Source organism: Nicotiana tabacum, chromosome 18 (assembly GCF_000715075.1).
Source record: "Nicotiana tabacum cultivar K326 chromosome 18, ASM71507v2, whole genome shotgun sequence".
Classification (NCBI taxonomy): domain Eukaryota; kingdom Viridiplantae; phylum Streptophyta; class Magnoliopsida; order Solanales; family Solanaceae; genus Nicotiana; species Nicotiana tabacum.
The window spans coordinates 155,366,466-155,381,439 of record NC_134097.1 but is presented as its reverse complement, the minus strand read 5'-3'; the positions used below and the strand labels follow the sequence as shown (position 1 = coordinate 155,381,439).

Genomic DNA, 14,974 nt, shown 5'->3' with positions numbered 1-14,974 from the left:
TGTTTAATTTTCCTACCACTTTAAACATGTTTGTCCCCTATATTGATTATCTCCAGCTCCCCTCCACTCTTGTCATGAAGGAATTATTCATGCTTCACATGTTGTAATATCTGAATATCCTCATCTTAGGTTCACCTGTTCCTCCCCCCCCCCATTTGATCATTGCAGTATTGTGATCATATACTCATGATGGCATATAATGAACCTCAGATGCTGGCAATTTATTCACCCAGTTATTATTGGTAATTACCCTGTCAATTCTACTTAGCACTCTATCATGTCCTTCTTGTTTATTACTCCATGTATAAAAACTCCCCGATAATTTCAGCTCTTGAAGTCCATAATTTTCCACACATTCCTTAAACTCCTTTATTTTTGCATATGTCACCTTACTCCCCACTCTATCCTCTTGACCGAGTATAGAGTTAAAATCTCCCATAATTGCCCATGCCCCTACCATTTGATTAGCTATCATTCTTATGTCTCTCTACAAGTCAGAACTTAGTGTTGGATCATTGAATCCATACACAATTGTCACATTGATCCTCTTCCTTGTGCTACTGTGAGTTATGATACTATGAATGAGTTGTTCTGTCACAATTTTCACTTTTATAGTGAAGATATGAGGCCTCCACAATATCCATATCCTTCCTGCATTATGTTTAGAGTGATTTGTAGTATAAGACCACCCTGTGCAAAGATTAAAAACAACGTCATTTGCCTTATCTCTCTTAATCTTTGTTTCCAAGAGCCCAAACAGTCCAACCTGCTATTTTTGAAGGAATAGATTCACTTCCTTATGTTTGATTGTCTTGTTTAGGCCATTGGTGTTCCAGAACCCAATACTATCCATTAGGGAGGTGGGGGTCCCCCAACCTTCCCTGATTTATTACCATTTCCTTGTGGCTCCATCTCCTTTCCTTTGACTGTTCCTAACCTTCCTTCATTCCATTGTTCATGTTGTTCAATTGTGTAACTGTAGCATAGGTGTTTTGATTGCTTCCTCGACTTCTCCTTGCTTTCTTCCCTTGTATCACTTGCCATGCTTCTTGTTCTTTTTTGTTATTTCTGTAATACCCCATAAATTTCAAACAAAGACATATTGGTCATTTAACAAACAAAAAAAACAAAAAAAAATTAGAATAACTAAAACGAGAGGGCCGAATCAACCCATGAGAATTAACCTAGCAGAGATGAGAGTTCTGCAAACATAAGGAGTCAAAAAAAAGAAATTTCGGAGAGGAGTGCTTCGCACTAAGCAGTAGAACGTGAAAGAGAAAAAAAATTGTTAACTAAGAGAAGAGATGGACGCATAGGATCAGATAGTATTTTTTATTGTTTGAGGCCAACTTTGGGAATTTCTTGGTTCAAGTAATTCGCCGTCAACCATTGATTTTCCTTCCTTGAAGAAGAACAAGGTAATTTGATAATCTACTTACCTTAGATAATTTGTTTCAGATTTTCTTCCTTATTACTCATAATCTATCCTTTATTGGTTGGTTAGTTAATTATAGGTAGACATAAGAAAATGGAATAGAATGGCTTATGGAATTTATATCGACAAGGTATTTGTAGTAGAGTTCTTATATTCATGAATTCCAGAGAAGAAATTATCAAATTTTGCACCAATGGATATTCTTTTTTCAAATAAGAAAGTCAAACCTTCTGCCTTAGAGGTGGTAGTATCATCAATATAAGGACAAAAAAATAGAAATAGGTTATCTCCTTTTTAATTATAGATTGATTGGAAGAATTTGTACGAATTGCTCGAGGTGAAGCATTTGGTATTTCAGCACGAGTACTGTGAGTAGTAATCTTACCGCAATTTGTATTTTTATAACTTGCATGATTTTTAATATGAATATGTTATTGATTATTTTGAGTTGCATATGGGACAAGCCTTTTACTAGATATGATACCAAAATAGTTATTTGTGAAGATTACCGTTGTTTTAAATATTTCCATTGTCACTAGATCTATTTTACCATTACTTGAATTTACTGTTATCGAAATGAAATTATATGATTTGATAAGAACCGAAATGCCCTATATTGATTTAAAATATTTTCTACGAGTATATACGTATTACAGAGACAAGTATAAATGGGAGTAGACATTGAAGGATCCCGTAGCTAACAACGGGTTCGTTAGACCTGGTGCACCTTATAATTATAGATTACCGTTATAGCCCTCACTAGTGGGAAGGTAGAACTAGCATACCGTTATCGATTTTCCTCGAGTAGGGACTACCGTTATATTTGACTTCTTGCAAAAAAGTCCACAGTTATATCGATTACATGATCCGTTCATTGAAACCTCCCGAATGTGAATATTGATATTATACAGTGGTTACCGAGCTTATTACTAAACTGTTAATTGTATTATACTACAAGAAAAACATGATGAGAATGAAAATTATTTATTGTTTCTAAAATGGCATTTTTATGTTATTTTCTATTTGATATACTAGCATGTTTTCTGACGTGTCCCCAGTAAAAACAATTATGGTTAAGTGTTATTACTCACTGAGATAGCGACTCATTCCCCGCTAATTTTTTACAGAGACAGCAGTTGACACAGGCGAGGATTTCGTCAATTAGAGTGCACAAGTTGATAGTTCTTGGTGAGCCTCGCACTTGTTCGCGTGGGCAGAGATTTTATCAATAGTTATGGGTCTTTTCTTTGAACTCTTAGAGTTGCTCCATGGTCATTCTTTTAGTGTCTTAAGTATTTCTTCGTTATTATAGACTTATGTTGAGTATCACTCATTCTTATCAAATTTTGAGATAACGTAGTATTTCTAGTTGCTAGTGAGTGGACTATTAAAGGTATATATTTATTTTTGTTAATTGATAAAGTCGTTGTCAATTGAATTACTATTAGGATGTTTGGTTGCTAATTTGAGACAGGAATATTTTTTGGGATAGTCCAAAAATAGGGGAAACACTGTCCGATTTTCTATAAAATACCGATGAGGCTTACTTAGGGGCACTTGCTCCTAAGTGCCGGTCATGATCCTAAATTGTGTCGTGACAAAGATGGTATCAGAGCTTAGGCTTTAAATCCTGAGTCATAGAGCAATTTTTAGTAGAGTCATGTTCATGGGTATGTAGTCGCCTATACTTATAATCTTGAGGCTACTGAATATTTTGGAATGTTTTCCCTTCTTTTATTCTTTGATCGTGCATTGAGATAACTTGAGATTGACTTTGGAATATTTCTTTCGCAGATGGCTAGGACACACACACCCTCATCTGCTGGATGTGGTACTACCTGGGGTGGAGGTCAAGTTGGGGTTCATCAAACTAGAAGACAGACTGCTTTTCAACCTGAAGTTAGGAACATGGATCAACCCCAAGCTGTTATGCCAGATCAAGTGCAATGGCAGGGAGTTCAGGATGCTCCACCACCAGTGCCAACTGTTGCACCCACTGTTGTCTTACCTGTAGATGTAGTGGCAAGGTTATTGAATGTATTAGAGGCATTGGTGCCTACTCATGGAGGAAGTTTAGCTCCTTAGGCTACTTTACAGATACAAGCACCTGCACAGACTCAGACTTTCGGAAATAAGGAAGTATCACTACAAGAGTTCCTGAAATTTAAATCACCAAAATTCACTAGTTCCGATAATTTAGCAGATCTTCAAAGTTTCTTGGATAGGAAACTCAAGGCATTACGTGCTCTTGGATGTTCTAGTGAGAGAGCCGTGGAGATCGCATCATACACACTAGAGGATATGACCAACATATGGTATGAAACCGTATTGCTAGGAAGGCCAGTAGGAGCAGCACCACTGACATGGGACGAGTTCACTAAGTTGTTCAAGAATCATTTTCTTCCAAGGTGATGCAAAAATATTCTAGAGACTTTGAGAGATTGGTTCAGACTCCAGATATGGATGTGTCAACATATAATACTAGGTTTTGTAAGCTGGCTATATATGCTCCTTACTTAGTGCCTACTGAAGAAGCTCGAGTTTAGAGGTTTGTTGATGGATTGGTTGGACGTCTATACACTGCAATAGCCCCACATATAAAGACTTTATCCTACTCTGATATAGTCGACCTTTCTAGAAAGATTGAAAATAAAGGGACGTGATGAGCATGCAACTAGTGATTTATGTAAGAAGGCCAAGACAGGAGGGGCTTTCAGTGGCGGTTTTAGTGAAAATAGAAGAGCAGGAAATCATGGACAACAACAATAATAGAGTTTTCAGACATGGACACACATGTCTTCACAGTCCACATACAGACCACATTATATACAGGGTACTAGGGGACTGTCAGCATCTGGACATCGTAATTCTAGGCAGATATATGCCACTACTCCAGTCTGCCACACCTGTGGTAGATCACATTTGGGCCAATGTCGTGTTCTAACTGGAGAGTGCTTTTAGTGTGGCCAGTTGGGACATCACTTGAGGTATTGCCCTCAGCCTCCGAGAAATTTCAACCAGGATTTTATTTAGTCACAAACTACTCGTAATACTTCAGGTGCTACAGGTATAGGAAATAGAGCTCGAGGTGCTGGAGACCGTGCTACCGTGAATCAAGGACAAGGGAATGCTGGTAGAGGTCAGGCGAGAGTTTTTGCATTTACTAGACAGAATGCTCAGGCCTTGAATGCTGTGGTTACATGTATTCTTTCTGTCTGTTCATTTGATGCATTTGCGTTGATTGATCCGAGATCTACTCACTCCTATGTGTCCTCGTACTTTGCCTTGAGGTTTAGTAGACAGCCTGAGCTATTAAATGATCCTTTTCTAGTTGCTACTCCTGTTGGAGAGTCTCTATTAGTTGAATACGTGTATCGTGCTTGTCAGATTCGGGTTGAGGGTAAAGATACTCTAGCTGACCTTATTGTACTTGATATGATTGACTTTGACATGCTGATGGCAATAGATTGGTTATCTTCTTGCTACGCTATAGTCGATTGTCATGCAAAGATAATTAAGTTTGAGATACCAAATGAACCCAGTTTTATTCTAAGAGGGAGTCAGGTTTCAGAAAATTGAAAGTTGTATATTTTATGAAAGCTCAACGATTTCTGAAGAAAGGTTGCTTGGGTCTCTTAGCTATTGTAAATGACACAATAAAGGAAACAGTTAGTATAGAAAATGTACTAGTAGTGAGAGAATTTTCTGATGTATTTCTTGAGGATTTAGTAGGATTGCCTCCAGTACGAGAAATAAACTTTGGTATTCATTTGCTACCTGACACACAACCCAAATTGATGCCCCCATATCGAATGGTACCAGCTGAGTTGAGGGAGCTAAAGCAACAGTTACAGGATTTGTTAGATAAGGGTTTTATTAGACCTAGTGTATCACCATGGTGTGCACCAGTAATGTTCGTAAAGAAGAAAGACGGATCCCTGAGAATGTGCATTGACTACAGGCAGTTCAACAAGATAACAATATGCAATAAATATCCTTTGCCTCTTATAGACGACATGTTTGATCAGTTACAAGGAGGTGCCGACTTTTCAAAGATTGACCCCATTCTGGTTATCATCAACTTAGAATCAAAGATGAAGATATTTCTAAAACTACTTTCAGAACTTGACACGGGCATTATGAGTTTCTTGTGATGCCTTTCGGACTGACTAATGCTCCAGCGACATTCATGGATTTAATGAATAGGGTGTTCAAGCCGTTTCTGGATAGATTTGTAATAGTATTTATTGATGATATCCTGATATATTCTCGTAGCCAAGGGGAACACGAGGATCATCTCAGGACTGTGTTACAGACATTCCGAGAACATCGGTTTTATGCTAAGTTCTCGAAGTGCAAATTTTGGCTAGACTCGATATCATTTCTGGGCATGTTGTACCCAAAGATGGAATTATGGTAGATCCTAAGAAGACAGAAGCTGTGCAGAAATGGCCCAGACCTACTTCTCCTACAGAGATTCACAGCCTTTTGGGCTTAGCAGGCTATTACAGGCATTTTGTGCAGGATTCTCCAGAATAGTAGCGCCACTAACTAAGCTAACACAAAAAATGCGGAGTTTTAGTGGACGGAGGAATGTGAGCAGAGCTTTCAGAAACTCAAAATGTGTCTGAAAACTGCACCAATATTAGCCTTACCATAAAGTTCCAGAGGATTTACGGTATTTTGTGACGCATCGAGGGTGGGATTAGGATGTGTTCTCATGAAAAATGGTCGTGTTATAGCTTATGCTTTGAGACAATTGAAAAAGCATAAGCAAAACTATCCTACACATGATTTGGAGATGGCTGTAGTGGTATTTGCTCTAAAACTTTGGAGGCATTACCTATATGGAGAAACTTGTGAGATTTATACTGACCATAAAAGTCTGAAGTATATCTTTCAGTAAAGAGGTCTGAATCTTCGGCAGCGTCGGTGGATGGAACTACTCAAAGACTATGATTGTTCTATTTTATATCATCCTGGAAAAGCCAATGTGGTGGCTGATGCATTGAGTAGAAAATCTATGGGGAGTTTGGCACATATAGCTCCTGCAAAGAGACTTTGGCCAAAGATATTCAGACTAGAAGATACAGGTATCAGATTTAGTGTCGGAAAGTCAGAGGCATTGTTGGCTTGTGTTCAGGGTAAGTCTTCATTAGTTGAGCGCATTAAGGCCACCCAATATGAGGATGAGCGATTTTGCAAATATAGAGATGAGGCCTTAGCTGGTAAAAGCAAGGATATGATTGTTGGAAGTGATGGTGTGCTTCGAATGGGTGACAGGCCATGTGTAGCAGACGTAGATGGGTTAAGACATGCTATTCTTGCAGAAGCCCACAACTCTAAATACACTATACATCCTGGATCCACAAAAATGTACCATGACCTGAAGCAATTTTATTAGTGGAAAGGTATGAAGAAAGATGTTGCTAACTTTGTTTCTAGTTATTTAACCTGCCAGTAGGTCAAGGCTGAGCATCAGCGACCCGCATGACTACTACAACAAATTGAGATTCTAGAGTAGAAATGGGAAAGAATTACTGTAGATTTTGTAACCGGTCTACCACGAACCCTTAGAGGTTATGATTCTGTGTGGGTAATTGTAGATCGACTGACAAAATCAACACACTTTTTGCCAATGAATACTACATATGGTGGAGTGAGGTATGCACAGATATTTATGAATGAAATTGTCCGACTTCACGGAGTTCCAGTATCCATCATCTCTGATAGAGGATCATAGTTCACTTCATGCTCTTAGAAATCTTTTCAAGAAGCATTGCGTACACGAGTATATCTTAGTACTGCATTTCATCCACAGACAGACGGGCAGTCTGAACGTACTATTCAGATCTTGGAGGATATGTTGAGAGCTTGCATTCTTGAGTTTGGAGGTAGTTGGAACACTTATCTACCGTTAGCTAAATTTGCTTAAAATAATAGTTTCCATTCCAGTATTCAAATGGCACCATACAAAGCATTGTATGGTAGAAGATATCGTTCTCCTATCGGATGGTTTGAAGCTGGTGAGACTAACTTATTAGGACCCGACCTAGTACAAGAAGCTATGGACAAGGTCCAGTTGATCAGATAGAGATTGCTTACAGCTCAAAGTAGATAAAAGTCTTATATTGATAAGAGAAGAAGGGATTTAGTATTCACAATTGGGGACAAAGTATTCCTACGAGTCTCCCCTATGAAAGGTGTGATGCGGTTTGGGAAAAGAGGCAAGTTGAGCCCCAGGTTTATAGGACCGTATGAGATACTAGGCCGAGTGGGAGCTGTGGCTTATCGTTTGGTACTTCCTCCTGAGTTATCTTTTATTCACCCAGTGTTTCATGTTTCAATGCTAAGAAAATGTATATCAGACTCATCTCAGGTGCTTGAAGCACCAACTATATCGCTCGATGAGAAGTTATCCTATGAGGAGGAACCGATGGCTATTGTTGATAGGCAAGTAAGAAAGCTACAGTCAAAAGAAATATTATTCGTGAAAGTCTTATGGAGAAATCATACAGTTGAAGAAGTTACTTGGGAAACAGAAGATGATATGCGAGTCAAGCACCCCCATTTATTTCAGCTTATAAGTACGTACTTGAGTTAAATTCAGGGACCAAATTTTATAAGGTGAGGAGGATATAATACCCCATAAATTTCAAACAAGGACATATTAGTCATTTAACAAACCAAAAAAAACAAAAACAAAAATTAGAATAACTTAAACGAGAGGGCCGACTCAGCCCATGAGAATTAACCTAGCAGAGGTAAGAGTTCTACAAACATAAGGAGTCAAAAAAAGAAATTTCGGAGAGGAGTGCTTCGCACTAATAAGTAGAACGTGAAAGAAAACAAATGTTAACTAGGAGAAGATATGGACGCATAGGATCTGATAGTATTTTCCGTAGTTTGAGGCCAACGTTGGGAATTTCTTGGTTCAAGTAATTCGCCGTCCACCATTGATTTTCCTTCCGTGAAGAAGAACAAGGTAATTTGATATTCTTCTTACCTTAGATAATTTGTTTCAGATTCTCTTCCTTATTACTCAATATATAATATATCCTTTATTGGTTGGTTAGTTAATTATAGGTAAACATAAGAAAAGGGAATAGAATGGCTTATGGAATTTCTATCGACAAGGTATTTGTAGCAGAGTTGTTGTATTCATGAATTCCAGAGAAGAAATTATCAAATTTTGCACCAACGGATATTCTTTTTCAAATAAGAAAGTCAAACCTTCTGCCTTAGAGGTAGTAGTATCATCAATATAAGGACAAAAAAAATAGAAATAGGTTATCTCCCTTTTAATTCACGTACTCTTACATTAAGTGTCACGATCCAAAATCTAACCATGGTCGTGATGGCGCCTATCGTGTTATAAGGCAAGCTTATTCCCAAAATATTACTACTTATTTGATTAAAAGAATTTAATAAAATATTTTCAATAATTTAATTCCTGATAAACTAAACCAACTCTAAATATAAATAATACAAAAAATACGGAAACGAGCCCCAAACATCGGGGTGTCACTAAGTCATGAGCGTCTAAAATCATAAACTAAGACATATAAACCGTCTAACTGTCCAAAAAAAGAAATGACAAGAGGAGTAAAAAGGTCATGCGGACACTAGCAGCTACCTTGTAATCTCCACAGATAGCCGCCCTGAACTCAACGATCACCGCACTCTAACTCACCTGGATCTGCACATAAAGTGCAGGGTGTAGTATGAGTACAACCACCTCGGTAGTAATAGAAATAACTAAGGAACTGAGTAGTAGTGATGAGATAAGTAAAACAGTCCAATTATTTATTTTCACAATTTAAAAATAACAGGAATAAACAGGTAAATTCCATAACTCAGTAAATGCCACAAAGAAATTTAATAGATAAATGCAGCAACAACACAAATAAATACAACCTCACAACAGTGTCACTCCATCACTCATCACTCGCACTCGTCATTCAAAACTCAATACACTCAATATTCTGCGCTCACTGGGGGTGTATACAGACTCTGGAGGGGCTCTCAGAGCCCAAGCGGTAAGCACGGACAACTCACGTGCCATCATATCAATACCTGGATCCGCACGGTCAACTCACGTGCTACGTGGACAACTCACGCCCTATGGTATCAATACATGGACCCGCACGGTAAACTCACATGCTACGCGGACAACTCATGTGCTATGGTATTACTATCCTCACAACCAGGCCCTCGGCCTCACTCAATCATGTACCTCACTAGCCTCACCATCATCAACAAATAAGGGGACACAACCCACATCAAATATCACAACATATTAGCAAATAATAGAGACTGAGGTAAACATGTAAAATAATTTCTATGACTGAGTACAAATAATATGAGTATGAATAAAGCCTAAGCATGATCTCTAACATGAAGGCAGACAAGTTCAACAACAAGTAACTACAAAAACACAGATGATGTTCATGAGGCCTCACGGGACGGACCAAGTCTCCATACCTCAAGGTATACACCCACACGCCCGTCACCTAGCATGGGTATCATCTCCAAACAGTCACACGATATCAAATTCTCCGGGTTTATACCCTCAAAGCCAGAGTTAAAACTGTTATTTACCTCAATCGTATAAAATCCTACTTCGGAATGTCCTCGTCTCTGGACTCGGTCTCCAAAAACTCCGAATCTAACCATAATCAGATTAATACCATCCCCATGTGCTAAAAAATCGAATTCCACAATAAAAAACTACAAAATATGCCAAAAATTCGAAATCGACAAAAATTTGGCCCCCGGACCCACATCTCGGAATCAATCAAAAATAACAGAATAATAAACCTCGTTCTCTTCCGAGTCTAACCATATAAAATTTATCAAAATCGGACTCTGTTTGGTCCCTCAAATCCTCACTTAAAACTCTCTAAAACTCAAACCCTAACTCCCTCAATTTCACTTTGAAATCATCAATGAAATCCCAAAAACGATGATGGATTCATGAAATATAACCAAAACCGAGTAGATAACATTTACCCCAATCCATATGGTGAAAATCTCCTCCAAAATCGCCCAAATCCGAGCTCCCCAACTCAAAATATGACCGAATGAACAAACCCTAGTTTTATATATTTTTCTGCTAGCTATTCTGCCTCGTTTCTCTTGCCAAACAATTTTAAAACTCGCTTTTTATGCCTTCAATGGATTTCTTGTGAAATTCTAGTCAAGTTAGGCCTTTAAATCACTCATTTTGACCTTATAATGAATGAGATATGTAGGTTTTAATATTTGCAAATAATGCAGATTTTTAAATACGCCGTCAGTGGCAATTTCGTAATTAATCTGGAAAAAAATATGGCAACCTAATTCTTAGTAAAATAACCACAAAATCCTCATACGATATCCAAATTCGATGATTCTTTTTGTTACGGGTCCGTAATTACGATACAGATCTAATGCTTCAATCAAAAAAGAAATCGGAGTTCATTTGTTCAATATGATATCATTTATGCTTGAAGAAACGACATCGAAACATAAGAAAAACGAGCGCAATACAACCCAAACATATTCAAAACTCACCCGAGACCCTCGAGACCTCAACCAATAATTTTAACAAATCATATATTACTATCCAAACTTAGTCGAACCTCCAAAACACCCAAAACAACACCAAAACTGGAATCAACCTCAGATTCAAGTCTAAGAACTTCTAAACTTCCAACTTTCGTCGATTCAAGCGTAATTCTACCACGGACCTCTAAATTACATTCTGGACACATTCCCAAGTCTAAAATTACCCAACTAAGCTAATTGAATCATAAAAATCCAAATTCGTTTACTCATAAGTCAATTTCTGGTTGACTTTTCTAACTTAGCTTTCTAACTAAGAGACTAAGTGTTCATTTCACTCCAAAACTACTCTGAACCCAGACCTACCAACTCGATACAACTCAACACAGTTGAACAACACATAAATATGCATAGATGGGAGAAATGGGGCTATAACTCTCAAAACGAACGACCGGGTCGTTACATCTTCCCCCTCTTAAACAAACGTTCGTCCTCGAACGTGGCAAGAGTTATTCCTAAGCCGTCAAACCACCATGTAACCTTACCATGCACATACCCGGGGATGATCCCGTCACCCTATTCCTTATAGTCCCGACAACATAACATAATTTAAGATCTTACTTCAACCTTAGTCCGTAAACCATAGAATCTAATTTTCAACATCTGAAAATTACTACAAGACCCGAACTTTGCATTTACACACTGTATAAGCCTGAACAAGCTATATCAAGTCAAAACCACAACCCAAGATGTAATCACCCAACATACCACATGACTCGCACCTCATCCAGGGAATCACAAGCCATCGATACACAACTGATACCGAGCGTTCATGTGCGCATGCGAATGCGTGGAAGGAATTCAAAGAGTAACACTTCAAGCTGAATCAATACTGCACGATAAGAATTCAAGAATGTGAAATTTTCCTAAAGGTTCTGCAGCATCTCGAAGATAAGTACAGATGTCTTCGTACCGATCCACAAGACTCTACTAAACCCGCTCATGACTCGTGAGACCTATGTAACCTAGGCTCTGATACCAACTTGTCAAGACCCAAAATCTAACCATGGTCGTGATGGCGCCTATCATGTTACAAGGCAAGCCTATTCCCGAAATACTACTACTAATTTGATTATAAGAATTTAATAAAACATTCCCAATAATTTAATTCCTGATAAACTAAAACAACTTTAAATATAAATAATATAAAATAAGGAAATGATCCCCAAACATCGGGATGTCACTAAGTCATACACGTCTAAAACAAGAAACTAAGACATATAAACCAACTGTCCAAAAGAAGAAATGACAAGAGGAGTAACAAGATCCTGTGGACACTAGCAGTTACTTGCAATCTCCACAGATAGCCGGCTTGAACTCAATGATTGTCGCGCTTTAACTCACCTGGATCTGCACATAAAGTGCAGGGTGTAGTATGAGTACAACCACCTCAGTAGTAACAAAAATAACCATGGAATTGAGCAGCAGTGATGAGCTAAGTAAAACAGTCCAATTATTTATTTTCACAATTTAAAAATAACAGGAATAAACAGGCAAATTCCATAACTCAGTAAATGCCACAAAGAAATTTAACAAATAAATGCAGCAACAACACAAAAAAAAAAAACCTCGCAACAGTCTCACTCTATCACTCATCACTCGCACTCGGCATTCAACACTCAATACACTCAACACTCTGCGCTCACTAGGGGTGTATACAGACTCCAGAGAAGCTCCCAAACCCCAAGCGCTAAGCACAGACAACTCACGTGCCATCATATCAATACCTGGATCCGCACGGTCAACTCACGTGCTACGCGAACAACTCACACGTTATGGTAACAATACCTGGACCCGCACGGTAAACTCATATGCTACACGGACAACTCACGTGCTATGGTATTAATATCCTCACAACTAGGCCCTCAGCTTCACTCAATCATGTACCTCACTAGCCTCACCATCATCAACAAAAAAGGGGACACAACCCACATCAAATATCACAACATATTAGCAAATAATAGAAACTGAGGTAAACATGTACAATAATTTCTATGACTGAGTACAAATAATGTGAGTATGAATAAAGCCTAAGCATGATCTCTAACATGAAGGCAGACAAGTTCAACAACAAGTAACTACGTAAACACAGATAATGGTCATGAGGCCTCACGAGATAGACCAAGTCTCCATCCCTCGAGGTATACATCCACACACCCGTCACCTAGCGTGGGTATCATCTCTAAACAGTCACACGATATCAAATTCTCCGGGTTTATACCCTCAAAGTCAGAGTTAAAACTGTTACTTACTTCAATCGCATAAACTCCTACTCCGGGATGCCCACATCTCTGGACTCGATCTCCAAAAGCTCCGAATCTAACCATAATCAGATTAATACCATCACCATGTGCTAAAGAATCGAATTCCATAATAAAAAACTATAAAATATGCCAAAAATCCGAAATCGGCCAAAAATCTACCCCCGGACCCGCGTCTCGGAATCAGTCAAAAATGGCAGAATAATAAATTCGTTCTCTCTCGAGTCTAACCATATAAAATTTATCAAAATCGGACTCCGCTTGGTCCATTAAATCCTCACTTAAAACTCTCCAAAACTCAAACCCTAACTCCCTCAATTTCACTTTGAAATCATCAATCAAATCCCCAAAATGATGATAGATTCATGAAATATAACCAAATCTGAGTAGATAAAACTTACCCCAATCCATATGGTGAAAATCGCCTCTAAAATTGCCAAAATCGGAGCTCCCCAACCAAAATATGATCGAATGAACAAACCCTAGTTTATATATTTTTCTGCCAGTTATTCTGCCTCATTTCTCATGCAAACAATCTCGAAACTCACTTTTTATACCTCCAATGGATTCCTTGTAAAATTTTAGTCAAGTTAGGCTTTTAAATCATTCAATTTGACCTTATAATGAATGAGATATGTAGGTTTTAATATTTGCAAATAGTGCAGATTTTTAAATACGCCATCAGTGGCAATTTCGTAATTAATCTGGAAAAAAAATCTGACAACCTAATTCTTAGTAAAATGACCATAAAATCCTCATACGATGTCCAAATTCGATGATTCTTTTTTTATGGGTCCGTAATTACGATACAGATCTAATTCTTCAATCAAAAAAAGAAATCGGAGTTCATTTATTCAATATTATATCATTTATGCTTAAAGAAACGACATCGAAACATAAGAAAAACGAGCGCAATGCAACCCAAACCTATTCAAAACTCACCCTCGACCCTCGGGACCTCAATCAATAACTTTAACAAGTCATATATCAGTACCCGAACTTAGTCGAACCTCCAGAACACCCAAAACAACACCAAAACTGGAATCAACCTCAGATTCTAGCCTAAGAACTTCTAAACTTCCAACTTTCGTCAATTCAAGCCTAATTCTACCATGGACCTCCAAATTACATTCTGGACACACTCCTAGATCTAAAATCACCCAACGAAGCTAATCGAATCATAAAAGTCCAAATCCGAATTCGTTTACTTTTAAGTCAACTTCCGGTTGACTTTTCTAACTTAACTTTCTAACTAAGAGGCTAAGTGTTCATTTCACTCCAGAACTACTCCAAACCCAAACCCACTAACTCGATACAACTCAACACAGATGAACAACACATAAATAAGCATATATGGGGGAAATGGGGCTATAACTCTCAGAATGAACGACCCGGTCATTAAAAAAGTAATATATATATATATATATATATATATATATATATATATTTACACTCTTAGGGTTGAGCATTCTAAATTAGCTACGAATTAGCCTAAACATGAAAATTAACATGAGAACGATATCATGTCTTTATAGATTGATTGGAGGAATTTGTACGAATTGCTCGAGGCGAAGCATTTGGTATTTCAGCACGAGTACTGTGAGTAGTAATCTTACCGCAATTTATATTTTCATAACTTGCATGATTTGCACATGATTTTTAATATGAATAT

At 37.9% G+C, this 14,974-nt stretch overlaps 1 protein-coding gene across 1 annotated transcript; it reads left to right on the top strand.

Moving 5' to 3' along the window:
* Positions 1-4,228: 4,228 nt before the first annotated feature.
* On the top strand, positions 4,229-5,014 carry LOC142172775 (uncharacterized). Its single transcript, XM_075236457.1, has 2 exons — positions 4,229-4,346; positions 4,494-5,014. Exons 1-2 carry the CDS (start codon positions 4,229-4,231, stop codon positions 5,012-5,014), a joined length of 639 nt encoding a protein of 212 aa, XP_075092558.1.
* Positions 5,015-14,974: the final 9,960 nt, after the last annotated feature.

Coding starts and splice junctions, on each gene's coding strand:
- LOC142172775 (XM_075236457.1), top strand. CDS start 4,229: ATGTCTTCACAGTCCACATACAGACCACATTATATACAGGGTACTAGG. Junction 4,347..4,493: donor TCCAGTCTGCCACACCTGTG/GTAGATCACATT, acceptor GTAATACTTCAG/GTGCTACAGGTATAGGAAAT.